The 20,364-nt window shown below is 34.8% G+C and overlaps 1 protein-coding gene across 2 annotated transcripts in view; it reads right to left on the reverse strand.

Moving 5' to 3' along the window:
• The window catches only part of LOC118276214 (delta-1-pyrroline-5-carboxylate synthase), a 28,813-nt gene extending 9,956 nt beyond the window's left edge, over positions 1 to 18,857 (reverse strand). The window contains exons 1-3 of one of the 2 annotated variants that reach the window (XM_035594451.2): positions 18,609 to 18,857; positions 1,814 to 1,990; positions 940 to 1,083 (exon numbers count right to left, since the gene is read on the reverse strand). In XM_035594451.2, the coding sequence (XP_035450344.2) occupies positions 940 to 1,083; positions 1,814 to 1,990; positions 18,609 to 18,701 (414 nt within the window). In that variant the 5' untranslated portion in view covers positions 18,702 to 18,857. Of the gene's footprint in view, positions 1 to 939; positions 1,084 to 1,813; positions 1,991 to 12,651; positions 13,100 to 18,608 lie in introns of those variants that run through there. The other variant, XM_035594450.2, reaches the window with a different exon arrangement.
• Positions 18,858 to 20,364: the final 1,507 nt, after the last annotated feature.

The raw sequence follows: 20,364 nt of genomic DNA on the forward strand, positions 1-20,364 counted from the left end.
TACCCCTTCGGGGATTAAAGGCGTGACTATATGTATGTATGTATGCATGTATGTATGTTGTTTATTTGTGTTTGCCAACTGTTTTCGAACAATTGGCAGGTTCCAGGCGAAAACTGCAAGTAACAATGTGACATTTTCAATGTGTATGTATAACACATTTCATATGCGCGTTTATTAAGTGAACATAGGAGTGACAAAGAGGATTCAAGTGTGTGAGCCATGCTTCATCACGAATGGGCCAACTTGACCGGAGTCACAGAAAACCGACAACGCTTGCGTTATGGTTCGTCGTGTGAGTGAGGTTACCGGACGCCCAATGATAGCCCTTTCCCAATCTCCCCAATCAATAAAAAATCAGTTGATATGATGTTCGAATCAACCCATGTTTGAAAACGTAAATACACTGTATAAATACCGGTCTAAAAGATACACTTAACAACTAACTTTGGAAACCAAAGCCCAAATTAACCAGTTAATTAAAAAGTTGTGGAAGCACGTGCGTACAAGTACATAAATGAAAATTTTGTCAAGTAAACAGGACGTTACTAGTTTAAAATAATATAAGTAGTTCGATTATATATAGTTCAAGGTGAGTTTTTTAAGGTTTCAAACCAAAATTTCAAAGTATAATATCTCTACTAGTGACAAAATTTGCAGGAAGGGGTAATTGGGCCTCCGGTAACCTCACATACACAACAAAACACAACACAAGCGTCGTTTCACGCCAGTCTTCTACGAGGCCGTGGTATCACTGTAGTCGAGCCGATCCATTCGTGCCTAAGCATGGCTCTCCCACACTTAAACATTTCACTTCACCACTCTTCACTATATTCTTATAATAATCCCATGAAATAAAATAAACACATGACATTTATCGATATCCATTGAACTATTTTGATATCGAAATTCAATATAATTTTATCGTCATAGGTCACTGACCTCTCTTGTATGATCACTCGGTGACAAAGTCTCTCTCATTGAAAGAGACATCAGTAGTTCTTGTGTCAGCTTCTGTCGACCAAACGCCACAGCTCCGCTGGTCACCATAATGCATTCTCGACCTTCGTGGTGGCACTCTGCTACCTGTAAAATGAGACTTATGTTAACTATTTTTAAGTTCGGATTTACATTGACATGATTTTGTGCGTTTGTTTTATTTTTATTCACACATATTTTACAAAAAAGAAACCAAAATATAATCTGAAACCAAAGTAAATATTATCGGATTTAAATTTCGAATAAAAATCTGGCCAGCTTTATTTTAAGTAAATGTAGCTACGAATTTCAAACAAATAAAAAGATTTAAAAATAGAACAGAGTGTATCGAAAATACCAAATATGGTTGCTAATATTTACTGTTCGTTAAGTTTTATAAAAAGAAAATAAGACATTAATATTTTAAGGTTTATTTTTATGTTATGCGGTTATGAGCTCTCGCCATTTTTATTATTGTTCAAATAAAACATTTACTCTGCGTTTATAGAGTTCAAATTTACATGAAAATGAGTAGAAGCTTTACAATATTCGCGTAAAGACAATAGAAAAATGTCCGACAGTAGAAATAATTTCTGTTTAATATTTTCATCAAAATATAATTCAGTTTGAATTAAATTGCTTAATGCAATTTAATAATAAACAAAAATGCTTATATTAAGTGTAACTAGTAAAATTAAATTTCAATTTAATAGTTTGCATATAATTTTGATTTTATTAAAAAAACTTTAAACCACAACATTAAGTTCAGTTAGCGAACATAATAAGAGATATTTCACATCTAAGTTTGGCCTATGACCTAAAAACCAAATCTACGTACCTGTTCAACAATAGACGCCAGGCTTCCCAAAGCCAGTCCATTGCCATCCTCCCTAGTGATGACGGCACTACCGAGCTTGACAACCAACCTCCTTGCATACTTCAACTGAGACCTGTCCGTGAAGGTCCGTTGTTTACGCTCCGCACTCGCCAAGTTTCGCTTGTCTACATTTAGACCCTGTAAAAGAAGAAAATAATTGGTTAGTGTGGAAGAAACAAAGAAATCTAATTTATTCGGCACCTGGCAATATTTTTTTAAACGTTGCCCTAGGCTAAGATTTTCTCCTGTGTCGTAGGTGCATTTACAAACATACATTTTCACATGCGTATGACTCCCAGACCCGAAATAACAATTTGTAGATCACGCAAAGAGTTGCTCCGTGCCGGAATTGAACCCGCTACTCGTTGCCCGCTAGGCAGTTGCCCAGCCACCGCACCAGTCGTGCAGTCAAACTGAGGCAGGTTGGTTAAAAGCGAACTACATGCTGCATCCGGCTGCTCTTTGCGACCCTCATTAGGTTCTATCTACATTGAGAATTGTACTACATTATGCCGTGCTAACACTTTAAACGCCGTGGTGGTCACCAGTGATCGACGTTAGCGGAAGATTTGCCTTCAACAGTTTTCTATTGGCAGTCAAAGACTTAATCTACATCACTTTAAAAAAAAATAACTTCTCCAATATAACAATAAGTTAATGTTTCAGAACATTCCCATATTATTTCATTTTAAAACCAGCCACCATAAAATTAGAAGCTATAATATTCATTTCATTTGCAATGTTCCCACGAAATAACAAAAGAAAAATGCGTCAATGTCTTCTGAGAATTGTTCTACATTCGAATATTTTTGACGGCCTAACTTGATTAAAACTTATGCGGTATTATGTCACTGTCAAAAGGCTAAACATTAAGATATGTATTTATAAAAAAAAACATAGTTACACCTTGAGAATTCCTAAAATAATCTGCATGATAGTATTTGTAGTTTATTTTAAGAATGGTAATGAAAGTAGACACAAAATATTCTAAGTTCATCTAAAGGTTTTATGAAGACAATGGATTCTCTATCTTCATCATTGTCTCTGTTGTAAAGAACAGTCTTTGAAGAAATCCGACTGCCCGTCGTTTCGAATTACGACTAATGTTAACTGCCAGCGTGCTTACAGCGCGTCGACCGCTCGATGTTAAGCAATGTAAGTTCGCTGTCAGCGCGCCGACCGCGCGGTGGAAGCTTTTGACTTTACTGGTTACAAATACGATAGAATTTTGACGATGGCGCCTTTACTACAAATCGACAGGATCCCGCTGGCCACCCCCCTACGTCTTTTAGTATTAACTTTACGAAATATATGTATCATACGATATACTATTTAAAGTTCAAAAAATGACAAGTTAATTGTTGGGTTGGAACGGCGGTCGTTAAATGTGAATGACCGTAATTCTCGATTTCACTTAATTAAACTATTAATATCACCCAAACATTCGAATTTCACAGTGATCTCGGATCACAACAATACTGCTTGATTCACTTGACTGAATAAACGAGGTAACCAGAACAAAATATAACAACCCAAGTATATAACTTTCAAACTTTGCTACAAAACTCCACCAAGCCATGATATCTTCCAAAAAACTTCAGCCATAATATTTACAACCGGAATATTTATTTATTCCTCCCTAGGTACAAATATTTTTTTAAGATTGAACGCCTAGAACTTTATAAAGCTTTTCTGCAATGCAAAAAATATTTAGTTAGTTAATTTTATGAAGCAATATCTTTTCCTTACTTTTATTATGAAAACTTAAAATGAATCAAGGGACTCATTGAACTGTTATTTTCTTTGCTACAATTTTCGACCTTTTTATTTGTATTATTAATTGATAAAATGTGTATGACTGACTGAAAATCATGTTGTTGCTTGAAATCGTCACAAAGCTACAAATTTTAATGGTACCCTTAGTACGAGTTTGCTTTACGTTCAACGAAATCGAAACGAGAGCGCGTTCGGCACCTTAGTTGGTTCATTCGAGCCGGCCAATCAGACCACCGAACGCGTTCTCGTTTCGATCTTGTTAAACATAACAAAAAGTTATACTAAGCCTTTATATGTGCCTATATTACTATAATTATTCGTGCTTAATTACCAATTTGATTGAACTCAAACCCCATATAATACCTACATTTATAAAATAAAAACAATAATTGTAACACAACAAGAAATATGTGAAAGAACTTGTCACTAAAAGAGGTACAAAATTATCTTCTAAAAACATTTACATATTTGTTAAAAACCCTTTTAGCTCGGTAATTAAAACTTCGTTGGTGATGACCAAGAGTTTCAGGTTGGGTAAACGGCATCAGATTTGTTTAGGGAGTTGTAGGTACTCGTATATGTAAACAGAAATCATTAAAGTTTGCATGTATGTTAGTTGGTTGTAGATATTTGGTTGTGTGATTTGAAACCTTATTTAGATACTAGCTTTTGCCCGCGACTTCGTTCGCGTGGAATAGTGACTTCCGGCAAATTTTTGGTTTTAACCACATAGTTCCCGATCTCGCGGGATCTCTTAAAAAATGAGATGTGGAAGATATTCCAGGGAACTTTTCAAAAATCAACATAATGAGCTCTGCGTTTGAATTTAATAGATGTATACTCACTTAGGGCATTGAAAAAATAGTTTAAAAACGGACTTAAACTAACTTAAAACTAAAGAAAGCTACGAATTACGAATTTATAACAATTAAAAAAGAAACTATATTACAACCTATCCTCTATGCTATAATAACCAAGCTTAAACTAAATAATTTAAAAGAAACGACTTAAATGTAATCTAATTAAAAAAAAATAGACTTACAATTTTATTAAAAAAACTAACTACAGTAACTACTAATAATCGATATCAAACTAAACCTACGTTAAATAGTTTAACCAAAAAACCAGGAAAACCCAACAAATTAACTTATTAATTAACAAATACAACGAAACCAATTTAGAATATACGAAACAGCAGGACCACTACAGACAAATAATCATACGACTGATAATACACTTTTTCTACGATAGTACCGAAGCGCTCGGCCGATACCCAACCAAATGAATGTAACGAAACCATAGCGCGATCTATTTCGATCCCAACGCCTATCTATCGAGGATAAAGACAACTTGGATTACATATTTATTTATACTCCGTTCGGGCATTTTCTTTGTACTAAAAGTTTAATTATTATTTTATATGATATTATTTTTTTCATACCTTTTTACTATATTATTTACTTTTTTCGATGAATTAAAACAATAACATGAACCGAAGTCGTGTAACGATCGACATAGAATTATTTATAAATAATTTATTTCTTATTTTTATTTTTTGAAATAAAAATATATCTATGTCCTTTCTAAGGTTCTAAACTATATCTGTACCAAATTTCAACCAAATCCGTCAAATAGTTGCGGAGATTAATGGTATAAGCATAGAATGTTCGACGTGATTCTTTAACTTGACATAACTTTTTTATTTATGAACCGATTGACATGAAACAAACACTAAATGTAAATTTAAGCATCCCACAATATATTCGTGAAAACCGCATCCAACTCGGATCAGCCGTTTCTGAGATTAGCGCGCACAGACGAACAGACAAACAGACAAACAGACAAAAAAAAAGTTAATTACATTTTTGGGTTCGACATCGACATAACAATAACCCCTGCTATTTTTTTTATTTTTATTTTCAATGTACAGACAGCACTTTTTTACGATTTTATTATATGTATAGATGAACTACACAAAACAAGTTTTGTACCGCACATGTACTCGTAAATATAGTTCACTTTAATTAAAAAAAAAACATAATTTTATTGTCAATAGATTCTCAATAACAGCATCAATTCGCTCATGAGACAATATTTTATGTTATCAACAAATCGTTTCTTGTACATATGTTCAAAATTAGTAACTCCGGAGCTCCCTTATCGGTGCTGAAGGTGGCCACCAGGGTGGTTTTAGTGAGGTAAAAATCCCACACTCCCTCTCTCCAAAAAGCGAAGCCCTTTTCCCCAAAAATTGCAAAATTACCTACATATTAAAGACGACATCTTTAGGAATTCCAAGTGTACTCTTTCGTTTAGAGAAATGTAGGTAATATAATCACCACAAACAACTATTAACTTCATCATAACTCATAAAAATGATCTATGATGTAATTAGAAGCACAAAAAATTAAACTTTTAAATCACAATAAAGGTTGCTTCCTTATACTCTTGCTAAGTAATATTTACCGTCCGGTGGTACTTAGCAATAAAACATGAAGTTTCAAACTCCAACGCATTGCCATCATCTAAAAGTTTTCATAACAGGAAATTACCTTCCTGATTCTAAGAGGGATGTTTTATTTTTAATTAAAGTCATTTGTATAGTCATGAAATATTTAAAATAAATAAGGATGTAATTTTATAGCGGACGTTATTTATTAAGATGCTTCAAAATAAATGCACTATTGCTGGGTTGTCGATGACTGTATTTAAGGAACTGATACGACTCTCAAACCTTCAAGAAAAGAGCGTATTCCTATTTAAAAAGACCGGCAATGCACCTGTGACTCTCGTGTTACGGGTGTGTATGGGTGGCGCTGACCACTTACAATTAGGTGACCATTCTGCTCAAAAAAATTCGGAATTGGGAGCATGTGAAACCTTCAAGGCAATTCGGTTTACCTAGACCTGCTAGATACCAGAACTAACGATATCCATATTTGTAGACAATTTGGATCGGCTGCCCGTTTGTTTTTATTCTATACCTAAGTTTACTGACGGATGTGGAGTTTGCACTTTCACATTTATTTATTTTTTGTAGAAAATATTTTGGGTGGGTGTTGAAGAATAATGTACATATACATTAAACAATTCAGGAATCTAAACTACAAACTTTTTATAAAAAATCGTCCAATTTTTCTGACACAGAGTTATTCGTAAATTCCAAAAAATGTATTCAGAGGGGAAAATCATCCAATGATTTCTCCCGCCTTGGGCGAGGCAAGAGGGAGTGTCAGACTCTTACTGACTAAAAACAACCCCGTTCCTACTCCTGCTTCTCGAACCGGAGCCCAGGTAACCCGCTAGGCAGTCCGCAGCTCCGGAACTCGAGACCTCTAATCGTACAGTCTCTTACAATTCACAAGCCGACTTGAGACTCGACAAACGAGACACAAATCATACATTACGATAATCTATGTTATTATTCTAACAAGTTATCATTAAAGGAAAACGTAATCACCATAATATTCCGTTTAACAAACAATATTTCCTTCATTCACTTGCGGTTAATTTACACATGCATCTACTGGGACCTATTTAAATAATTTATCATTTACGTACTAAATAGATCTATGTTGCAGGCAAATGGTATAATTCCACAGTTTGCATACGGTATATCATTGTCAGTTTCAATATATCTGTAGTTGCGTAAATTCTCGAAAGTATAGTGATAACTACATTGAAGAAGCCTCGCTATTTTAACGGGTACCCTATTTCTGTGTACAAAGTTGCTGGCAGCAACTTGCTGCGTCATCGTAAAATTAAAGCAGTCGGGACCCATTCTAGAAAGCAAGCCGTATGTGCCCTCACTAAGTCTTCATATTTAGAATGGGTCCCGACTGCTTTAATTTTACGATGACTTTCTTGTTTTAGGGGTTTTCATTTTCATATTATGAAGAAACGCAGTCGGGTTTTTTAGTATTTTAAATTACCTTATATTTAATGTTGTCACCTAGGCGGTTACTCTTGCAATGCAATTTCAATCAAATTAAATCACAATAATTATTCAAAAACTATACAACCCCAATCGTAGTTATTAAAATAACATTCAGAGTGCGGGATATAAAGTCAAACTCAATACCATTTAGTTCATTTAATATCAACGCATTACGGATGATATGGGCGCTAGTGTTGCAACAGAAGAGTACGAAATTTCACAATGTCAATGTCGATAGATCGGATTTGGATTGGATCGGATTCAAGAGTAAGCCCCCTGTTCTGACTAAAAAGCTCAAAACTAAGTCCACCTGATTATATTATTATCATGTGGTTAAAACTTTTTTAAAAGTGACGATGCTATATGTACATGACTGAGGTATACATTTGCCTGTGACATATAAACATAGTATATCTCTGTATAGGTATAGTTGTAATTAATACGAATGGACCTTGTATCGTGACCGCAGAATACGACCGGTGCATACATACCGTCAATGTTCATTTATCAAGCTATTAATAGGGCGTAGTCACATTGAGAGGTGTTAGTACTAAACACCTTTATGAATACTGCGTTATATGCATACTTGTGCATAATTGTAATATTATCTTGGTATATCACTGGCTTGCTCAAGTGGTTTAAACTAAAAAAATATGAAATGTGTTTTTTTTTATTTTAAACGAATCAAGACCTTTTGTTGGAAGTTGATGACTCCGCTATATACAAATGTCCCGATGGATTTCGATCATGATTGCCAGTCTGTATTACTAGACTAGCCTTTGGGCTAGTTGGTGCGTAGTGACGCAGGAGATATTATAGTTCACTAGTGTGTACGCAAACATAGGTGCGCTCTCTGTTCTCTAAACTCGAAGAGACGGCAGACCGACACGAACCGTAGGACCCACGGCAACGCACTTAGGTACGGGGGTGAAACACTGCCGAACTTGACTGTTGGTTGGCGCGTGGCTCGGCAACTGGCTGCCGTGCAACGTGTAGCGGGTTCGATTTTGTGTGATCCACAAATTATTGTTTCGGGTCTGGCTGTCATGTGCATGTGAAATTGTATGTTTGTAAACGCACCCACGACACAAGAGAAAATCCTAAAGCAACGCAACGGGGCAACGTTTAAAAAAATCTCCCTGACTCCGGGCTAATAATTGTCACTCCACTACACAATACATGTATAAGAATACTTCAACCATATTTTTCGGCAACAATAACCTGAATTCTTATGACCTGTATCCATTATCTTAATGTACAATTCAGACACTACGTCACAAGTCTAAATATAAATAAATTGTCTCCATTGGCAACTAATTGTCGGTAAAGTAAACAAATGATTGTATTCCTTGAAAGGCAATTGAAACAATTGAAGTGCACTCTGCGTTCAATAGATTTGTTCGAACTCTGTCCCGCAATTTGAATGTGTATAATAATTGGAGTCTTTCTTTAAAAACTGGACACAAGGTTGTAAATATCAGGTCAACGTCAAATAAAAAAAACTGTCTTAAGCGGATCAAACTTAAATGGGGCCCAGTAGGGCTGATGCCTGATCCGGAGCTGCGGACTACCTAGCGGGTTTACCGGAGCTCTGGTTCGAAAAGCAGGTGTAGGAACGGGGTGGTTTTTAGTCAGTAAGAGTCTGACACTCCCTCTCGCCTCACCCAAGGCGAGAGAAGTCATTGGATGAATTTTCCTCCTCAACAAAAGCGGATCAAACTTTCATGTATTATTTTGGTCTTTAGATTTTAAAGCTGTGTCAAAGTGTGTGTGTGTGTGTATCTCGTTCTTCTTCTTCTTCTTAAAAACTAACCAAGTATCTACAAAATTTACATAAAAAGACTTGTAGGTTTTGTTTACCTTCTGCTGCTCGCGCTTTTGGGAAACGCGAGACGGTATTGCGCGAGGAACCTAACTACCACGAATTTCGGAACTGAAACTCAATATCACATATAGGTATGAGTATACAGTAATCAATTTCTGAGAATATTGTAAACTAAATACAGTTGTACCTATGAAAACCAAATTTGATTAGATGATATTACATATATTATACGCTTCCTATTAGGTTACCTACCTACATAAAATAGTGTCTAACTCATATTGGGATAACAGGACCAAACGAGCTGATAGACCACCTGATGGAAAGTGATCGCTGCTGTCCATAGACACCTCAACATCAGTACCCTTAGTATGAGTTTGTTTTACGTTTAAGGTAATCGAAACGAGAGCGCGTTCGGCGCTCTGATTGGCCAGCACGAATGAACAAACCAATCAGAGCGTCGAATGCGCTCTCGTTTCGATTACTTTAAACGTAAAGCAAATTCATACTGAAGAGTTCTAAATGCATTATTGGCGAGACAACGCAAGCATTGTTTCACGCAGTTTTCTATAAGACTGTATTATCGCTCACGCCGTAGCATGATTCTCCCACGTGAAAACATATGACATAATAAGAACTGATGTTTTAAAGTCTAATCTTTAAGAACATAAACATATCACACATATACATAAAATTCTTCATATCACGCATAAATAAATATACATTGGAATTTTAAACTATTTGTCAATTAGTAGAATAAATAAAAAGCTATTTCAGGTTTCAGTTTCTGTGTGAATTTAAGATTTTAATTTCTTATCTTTAGACATGTGGCGACGACGGTCCAGTAGATTACATTTTGGAATCACTACATAGTATAAAACAAAGTCGCTTTCTCTGTCCCAATGTCCCTTTGTATGCTTAAATCTTTAAAACTACACAACGGATTTTAATAGGTGATGAGTCAAGAGGAAGATCTATATGTATAATACATGTATAATATATCACTATTGCAACCATGCGAAGCTGAGGCAGGTCGCTAGTACATATAAGATAGAACCAACTAAGGACGTACAGTCCCTGGCCACATTATTAGACGTATACATTTGACAAAGACTGGGCAGCAGTGGTCTCTAGTAAAGCTATTTAATTTCATATTTTAACCTACTTAATTTCACCACGGATTTGGCAAAGTTTTTATCCTCATAATTACCCTTGCCTTTAAATTATCGAAGGAACTAGTCATAAACAGAGACTTAGTTGTAACTAGACATTTGTCCTTCAATGATTACAAACAAACACAGCGTTGTATACAAGACAAGTGCTAAGTAGATTTCATAAGTACACAAATCACCACTGCATTGCATGTGCCTTCACCATTGTCTATGTGCATTAAGCATCTTATAACTTACGTAGCTAAAATATACGAGTACCTACGTACATACATATAAAATCTGCGTAAAAAAGATGGGAACGATCAACTGCACTTACGCGTAAGCCCTTATGCGTAAGTGCAGTTGATCGTTCTACTAGAAATTATATGTAAATCTCCTGATCGATATCGATTATAGTGGCAAGTCTAATTAGATTAGATACTACTAGGCAGGACTGAGTTGACTTGAATTTCAAAAAACATACTGCAACTACTACTACGCAGTGCGTAATTTTTTATAGGTCGAGCCCGCCGCTATCTCCCATACCACTGCAACACCTATAAGCCATGATCTACAGTAGATACAATCATGAAAACACCGGAACCCTAAAGTCCGGCCCGTCCCAGGGAAATGAATGACAACCACTGAGCCAGCGGTGCAGTTATACGAGCACTAAATGAAATAAATCATTTCAACACTCCGTGTTACGTAACCTCAATTCCATTCTGCCCTTGATTCTAATACAAGACAAATATGAAGTTAATTATCTTAAGTAAACAATTTCCGTAAAAACAATCAGTTTTCAGATGACGCAGTAAGCTGTATAACACTGTATTCTTCATCCGGGAAGACTGATAAAAATAAGGAAGTATAATGTAATAAATATCATGTAACTAAAAACCGTATGGTGATGACAGAAAAGAGTACATTAGTAAACACTTCTTAAAGTCAAAGTCAAAAATCAATGTCAAAGTCAAAAGTCAGAAGGTAAAAAATAAAAAAACGACTAAGAAACACATTTGCCAGAGACGAGGCAGCAGCGCTCTCTGATAAAACAGAACCTTTTTACTGGGATCTTTAACCCACATATCCAGCGTGCATTGGTAAGATTATGGTAAACATTCTTATAAGGTAAGCGTTCACAGACCCGCATCGTACGCACCGCACGCAACGGATTTTAGTTTGACAACAACTGCGTCCACTGATCCGCATCGTACGGACCGCTCGTACATGCGATGCGTACCGATGACGTCTTACGGTATGCGTGCAATACGTACGATATGGGCCTATGGACGCTTACCTATAAAGAGAAAGCCCATAGTCTAGCAGTAGGCTGACATGAAATTATGTTGATATTAACCTATCTACGCGAGACACATTGTGTTTTCTAGTGTCTTATATACCAGCTGACAAGAGATAAAAAACGAATAGTTTTCATTCTAACTACAAAGACTTCTATGTATTCTTTTTCTAAATAAAATTTTACTATCTAATAAAATACTCTGTCAACATTTTACACAGACAGCGATGCAATAGAGATTTCCCCGTTAAAACCTCCTGTGCCCGTAATAAAATGCCCGGGCAAACTAGTGCCTGCACGGCGGGGTGCCTCTATTTAGATGTAAAATTACATTGAAAAAACTGTTAGGGATATAAAGTTGTATAGAATTTATGTTGTGCTAGTAGTTTATTGTCTTGTCTGTTGTTTTGTTAGAGGAATGGGCAGTGGTCTAACTTTCACATAGAGAAACATGAACAACAAGCAGATATGCTCTTTAGTCCGTAATTTGACACGTCGAGGATCGCGAGACCATCTTCGGCTATCGGGCCTGCGGGCGGTGAGCAAAGGTACCTCGCCAACCGACCAGAACCAGACCCAATAATACTATATAGGTACTACTCTCCATAGATAGAAGTCATAATAACAAGATACAAGTCATAAATTCATATATCTACACAATCGATAACTATCAACAATCATACAATAAACATCGGAACATAGATAAGGGACAATTTACTATTCATAAAACCTTTAATAAAGGGGCTTAATAAATATATCTTTATATTATATTATATAGAATTAAACTATACTTATTTATTAGGGAACACTCACCTCTAATATTTTGGAACGAAAGGCCGTTGACCTATCCAAACCGATAACAGTATAAAATCTCCTCCCATTCACTTTTCTTATCACACTCCTACATAATTGCAACATTTTGACACAAGTTATTTGAAACTATATTATTATAAATTATAATAATGTTTATAACAACCAACACTATACCATCCCGGTCGACTCTTTAAAACTGTGTGGCGATAAGCCCGACCATTTTATCTCTCAGATAATAATTAACTTTAAGTTTATTTGTTTAGTAAATAACAGATTAAGTAATTGAGTTACTTTATACTGTATACTAATATCACGCACTAAATATATGTCATTACTAAATAGCAATATTACATTATAATATTGTAATTGAAAACAAATATTTATATTAGAAAATAGACTAGTGCAGTGCGTCGTGGTTGTTTAGTTAGTACATGACAAATGAGCCTGTGCTGTGGTTATTTAATGTGCACAAGTAATGTTTAATAGATCATTGATTCATGTATATTGTAGGTATATTGCACTTATTACGGTAAATAGTTTCAATGACATTCGTGCAGTTTGGATGGAACGGAAAATTTTGAAGAATTTAGAGAGATTTTAGCTAGGGGAAATTGTCATCTGTTGTGGATTAGGGTCAGTATAGTAGGTACCTGAAAAAGTCTTAAAGGAAGTACTTTTTTAGGTAATGCGAATAAAATCTTAGTACAAATGAATCCGAATTCAAAACCAATTTGACTCCTTAGTCAAATTGCATGGTTAATTTTGTGGTAATTGCAAATCCCATTTTTTATGAAGCCTCTTAAAGAAGATTACTTGGCTGAGAAAAGGGCTAAAAAAAGTTATTTTTATAACATTATTCTTCATAGTTTTAGAGAGCAAGTGGAAGAAAGGTAGGGATGCATTTGCCATGCAGTGGGACGACCATGGCTAAAAATTATTTTATTTTGTGAAGTCAACTTCAACAGACAAAGGACGAAGATAATAAATAAGACCTATATGTTCTAACAAATGTCTTAGGAAAATAATAACATGACATATTGCGTTTGTTTGCCTAGGTAATCAGGACATATGTGAACCTATGTAGGTCCTTCATTGAGTCTATTCTATGTACCTACGTTTAAATGCCAGGTACATCAACCTATACCAGTGCCAATCGAAATGAGAGCACGTTCGGCGCTCTGATTGGTTGATTTAATCGAAGCTGGCCAATCAGATGTTTTGATTACTTCAAATGTAAAGCAAAGTCATACTAAGGGTACAGTTAACTTTAACTCAATAAACAATAAAAAAAAACTTTTAAAATTGGAAGGACGTTGACCTCCTATTGTTGTCACATGCGTTACTATACAACATACTACATATTATGTTTGGTTCTAAGAATTGTGTCTAACCTTATTGTTTAAACTAAAGATATAGCGTCTATGTACCCGTCTATCTTTTATTGTACTTTAAAGTTTTAAGAATTTGTAGAAGAAGAATTAAATTAAAAGCCTTCGGATCCAATGTCAAATCCGTGCTGCTTTATATAGCTGCGTTGTATAGCTGGCATAGCTAGCATATAGCTTCAAGATCCAGGTTTTCATTAAGTCAAGTAAGTCATAAAGGTTAAACGAACAAACTAATCACACTACATACTGGTAAGTGAATATATGGACAAAGACGCCCGCTACAGTAAGAAAAAAGTGCAGAATGCGTGGTCGGCCTTTTGGATTAAACTTTCAGCCTCTATTTCAGCTATCAAACTAATTACCACGAACCTGTATACGAAGTATGAAAATTTATGGTCATTTCAGCCGTATAACAGTTAATGATTAGGAATTATCAAAACCTTTTGTCTAGCAGATATTACTGCAGATTTTAATGAACTCCATTAAACATAATAAATAATACCGTCTTTAGAAATAATTATAAGGTAAGTACTCATATAATTATACATAATATATTATGTATCAACAATTGTACTCTGAACTCATTGTGAAATTGGTTACAAATGTGTACTTTGATAATCGTAGTTATTTGTGTTGAAATAATCCACTTCTTATTTGTACAGTCCAGTATTATCAACGGAGGGATTTGACACTGTTTGATAAAATATAATTTAACACGACTCTTATAATTTCATCATCATCATCATCAACCTATAAGTGGCCACTGCTGACTTAAGACCCTACAAATAAGTTCTGAGCATCAATCACCACGCTTGCTCAATGCGGGTTAGCGATTTCAAAGTAATACTAAGAAAATTATAAGTCCAGGTTTCCTCACGACGTTTTCTTGCACAGTTTGTCAGTAGTGTCTAAGTAATCTTAGAAAGGACATATAAGTTGGAAAAAGTCACATTGGTGCTTGCCGTTGGTAGGTTTCGAACCCGCACTTTCATGCACGAGAAGCGGACTTCTTAAACTTCTGGCCTACCACGACTTGTGAGTACGCTACGCGAGTGAAGTCGTGGGCAACAGCTGGGATTAGCTAAAGTTATAACAGCCATTTTCGAAGCAGACTGAGATTCATGTCAATATAACATGCTCAAAATTGCCTCTTGTGTTCATCTAAACAACATCGCAATCTTAATTACATGAATTACAAAACCACTTTATCAATATAACAACAAAATACTTTGAACCGACAACTGGACAATAAAACTACTGATAAAAATAAAACATTCAGCAACCAAAGTCATTGGCATATTTATCGTACATTTACAAAGACTTTAAGTAATAAAACGCTTTATAATAATTCCTAAGTAAACATCAGATAAGGTATTACATAACAGCAAATCAAGCTATCCCATTTTGACGAATTCCTTAATCGATTATGAACTTTGTAGCAAACAGGATAAGGTAGTAAAACTGTTAAAGAATGTTTGTATATCAATAAAGTTGCTACTTGCCCATGTGTGTGCTTAGGTACAAATACATACATATTGTGTGCACTCATAAATTAGTCACTGGTCAAAGATTACTGCATTTCGGTACCTTAATACGTGAAGATAAAGAAAATAAAACTCGAATCTTGATGTTAATCCCCGAAAGGGTTAAATAAAAGTCATGTATTTTTTATAATAATAACTGTTGTCCCCTAGTAACGTAAATAAATACTCCTTAGTATGTACTTTCAGTGATAACAAGAAGAAACTGTTTTGAATTAGACCTCATCATCATCACCATCATGACAGTCTTAGGCTAGGCTATTCTGTAATGGTCAATTCTAAACAATCAAAACGAACTAGTCATTCTCCCTCGTCATTGTTCGAGATTATTATCACAACAAATGACATCGTGGACCGCAATCTAAATCACTTCGATTGTTCTAATAGACAGTTAGAGAAAAGTTAAGCAGTGCTTTACGGGCTTGATCTACATAAAAGGCCTGTGTCATATATTATATTCTTATTCACATCAGCCAGGCGAATTGAAAAACCGCAGTTAAATCCTCTGACTCCGAAAAATGTGTATCATCCCTTATTTGGTTCTATTGACATCCATGAGAATTCGAGCTGCTCATATAATAACGCGACCCAATTCGCTCACTTCAATAACAAAACTCACACAGCTCCTTTAGAAAACAAAAAAGTGTTTTAATACAATGTTTTAAAATTAAAAACATTGTACAAAACAGTTTCTGTGGTGGCCACGTAATTCAGTTGTGAACAAGCAGTTTCCGACCAAACTTGTATTACTGAAGTTGATGTCAATGCAAGGTGCGCCGCCGCTGTTCGGTGCAGTTTACTACGGTTTAACGTTCAGCTAACTGGACTCTAAATACTTGTAGTTGTTATTGTATACATTGTAGTACTAATGTTAACTATACAAACATTGTAAATTAGTTTTCGTTGATATGTTTTAAGAAAAATCATGGCTCTTAACTTCCATTTCTTCTGATTGTCATTGGTGCGCAATGCACGCTATCACACCTTAAGATTTGACTGTACCATTCAACTAATCATAAATATCTGAGTATACCAAAACTAAGATAAATAACAAATGTTTAAAATAATGTTACATTTTAAGCCTGAGTTTTTATATCCTTAAAATTGCTGTGCCCAAACTGGGTACATAATTGTTACTTTTACTTGTAACAATAAAACATCCATGTACTTGCATTGTCGAAAGCAAATAAATTAATATGAAACTGTTTGCTCTAAACACCTTACGGTTTATCTGTACAGTTCAACTGTACGGAAAATATATAAAATGTACCTATCCTTTGCGGAAACAACGTGTCTCATTCATTAATTCAAATTAATGATAAGATACTGTACTGAATATACATACCTTCATCAGTTTATGAAATGATATAAATTATTACCTACATAAGTACGTACAATTAATTTGTAGCTCTTTGTTTACACACTCCTTGTTAGCACAAACCTAATACTATGTTTAACGACATCTTAATGTACCTTACAATAAATTATTATTAAGGGTTGCTTAGCATTAAGTAAGTACTTCAACTTCAATGATACGAATATGATAGTTTACTGCTTTTTTTAAGGGGGAATATCATCAAATGACATTCTCCCCAATCACTGATCACTCGCCCAAGGCGGGACTAAAAACCACCCCGGCTTGGGCGAGCCGAGTGAGTTACTCTTCACTGACTCGAAAACCACTCCGTTCCTACTCCTGCTCTTTGAGCCGGATAGTTAAACTGGCTAAGTAGGTAGTCCGCAGCTCCAGGTCGAATTAAGGTTTGATTAGCATTACTTCTTTAACTTCAATGATATAATAGTTTAAATCTAGATTATCGGCTTTCTACCTTCAGTTAGAACAGATTTATCAGAAAGCAGCAAGCAGTCTCTGTCAGCTGTCTACCCATCTAATCCCTTAGTCGACTCTTACGACACCGGGAAGAATGATATCTGTTTCAAAATAAATAACGTAATATGTTCATTGTTTCCGTGTTTGAGTAGTGATCACAAACACTGACGACGGGGTCAAGGTTTTAATGTCCGGGTAGGGCAAAGTACTATTATGAGTTTACAGTTTTGCGAGTTTTAATTATATGTGGAGAAAAAATTATCGCTGTAAGCACTAGGACCTAAAATATAAGTAGGAGAATTATGAGAGTGATTTAAGGGTACATTGATATTTTTAAGACAAATATATTTGACAGTTTTATGAAATAAACAAATCGCATTAGTATACCTAAGTACTTCAAAAAGTATTTGACGATAAACTTATGCCAATATCCTATTCATTATCTTAAGTTACGTAATAAGTTAACCCTAGAGGGCGACTCTGTATCAGTAAATACTGTCAGATATTGTTTAGATAATTGAATTTAATGAAAGGCAACTCGTTGATTGATGTATAACTTATTTTTATTTGAATTAGCCTAGCTATACTTTTTTCCTTTTTCTTAAATAAAGCATACCTCCTACAAGCAATTATGCATATTTTAAAAAATAGGTATAAATAAAAATATGCGATAAAGGGTGTTGGGAAATAGATATACCTAGATATATGAATTTACGTATAAGTACCTAATAAATACTTGCGCAATTTCCTAAATTAAAAACAGTTATTTATATGTATGTATGTAGATATATACATAAGAAGGAAATTATGAAATAGTGTTTTTTAAATTTGTTATTTATCATAATATTGATATTTTTTTTTCTAATTGACTCTGCCTACCCAATGGCTTATCCCCATGTAAGGCAGGCGTGAGATTATGTATGTATGGCATAATATTGAAGCAGTATGGACTATGGTCTAATAGACCAGTCTAGAAGTATGTTTTTTTTATAATATGGAAGTTCCCTCGAGCTGGTACTTGGGATATTGGATATATTTTGCTTCAAGACAAAATATGGAAAATAAATAAGTATTCCTACATTATTAGGTACGTTTTTTTTATGAATTTTAGTTAAACCATTTTACAATATTAAATATGGTCTTTATACACAGATATAAATAAATAAATTACAAATATAATAGACACTCAATACTCACATTTAAAGAAACTCCATGAATAGAAAAACACCTCTTCTGATAACCAAGAACTTTAGCGGCTCTCACACCCCGCAAAAGCGATTTGTAACACATTTTTACTATTTACTATACACACTTTACTATTAAATAAGAAAATGTATTATTATTATTTTATTAATAGTGTATTATTTAATACATATTGGGTGTTATTACATAGATGCGATAGCAATAAGTGTTTGCGTTGTGAACTGAGCGAGGCACGAACAAGATACTATTATTATTGTGTTTATGACGCCAGTGATAATGTGTTTGATTATACAATACAGGGTAGCTAGGATTTGTTTATTAAATAAGCAAAAAAATATATGAAATTTATGATCACATTGTATTTCCGGAGATTTTCTTCGTAGTAGGTAATGACCGTTTCTGACTATAGGTGAACAAAAAAAAATGAATTATGATATATGCAATTTAAATATTCACATAGCATGCCTATTTAAATGTAGATATACAATTTTGGGTTATCTAGAAAAATCTGTGTTTAAAATAATACCACCATTAAATAACATAATACTTTATTAATCAGTTAAATAAATACAAGAGCAATCACATTCAATAATGAAGAACAAACTTACATACATAAGTTTCTTCTAAAGACTACTTACATAAAACAAATACCCTGTATATAAACTCATCAACGACACTCGTGGTACAAATCTAAACAACTCGCGTACTCTATTTTATTATTCAACTCACTAGTTAATAAAACTGTATCTACGAGTACATATAACATCTAAGTATTACAAAGTTCATGAACATCATTTATCAATAAATCTTACAAAAATAGACATCAATTGTTTTTATTTTCAAATAAGTTGAAAACGTTGCCCCACACTAGGGTTTTCTCCTGTGTCGTGAGTATGCACCCAAGAGATTATGATTATATAAATTGCACTTTAAGTATGGAAGAGCCTTGCTTCGGCAAGAATGCGCCAACTTGACCGGAGAGACCTTAATACCTCTCAGAAAAGCGACGTGAAGCAACGCTTGCGTTGTGTTTCGTTGTGTAAGTGAGGTTACTGGAGGCCCAATTACCCCCTTTCCCATTCTTCCCAATTCCCAATTCCCTAACAACCTTAAATTCCTAACCCCAAAAGGGCGGCAACGCACTTGTAACACCGCTGGTGTTTCGGGTGTCCATCGGCGGCAGCAATTGCTTACTTTATTTAGCGTACACACGCGTTGTTTCTTCAATGCTTGCTGGTCTGAACTAAGTAACTACATATCACACATCAATGACCAATATAAAATAGGTACCAATTGAAAATAAACGCATCTCAAATACTGTGCACTCTTGATAGAGAATAATCGATAACTATGTCGATCCGGAGCTGTGGACTGCCTAGCGGGTTTACCGGGGCTCCGGCTAGAAAAGCAGAAGTAGGAACAGGGTGGTTTTTAATATGACGCCTCTGTTTCTCTCGAAACTCAGAAGATGTTGGAGATTTTGTGTTAGACATGAAATGTTAATGAAACGTGATCTTGCATCTATTCAAACAATCATCAAGTACGTGTACTTTCATCGCACATACGACCTGATTTATTTATCTTATCTGAATAGGAAGTAAATATACAGCAATCCACATATGTAAGTACCTATATGTAGTGTATTATTTACATCTAAACCACTTCTTGATAGTTGCAACACTGGAATATCAAGTTTTCAATGTTAGTTGATATTATAATGAGTACCAATTGCTGGTACTTGAATGTCGGA

The sequence above is a fragment of the Spodoptera frugiperda genome, chromosome 31, assembly GCF_023101765.2.
Source record: "Spodoptera frugiperda isolate SF20-4 chromosome 31, AGI-APGP_CSIRO_Sfru_2.0, whole genome shotgun sequence".
Taxonomy (NCBI): Eukaryota; Metazoa; Arthropoda; class Insecta; order Lepidoptera; family Noctuidae; genus Spodoptera; species Spodoptera frugiperda.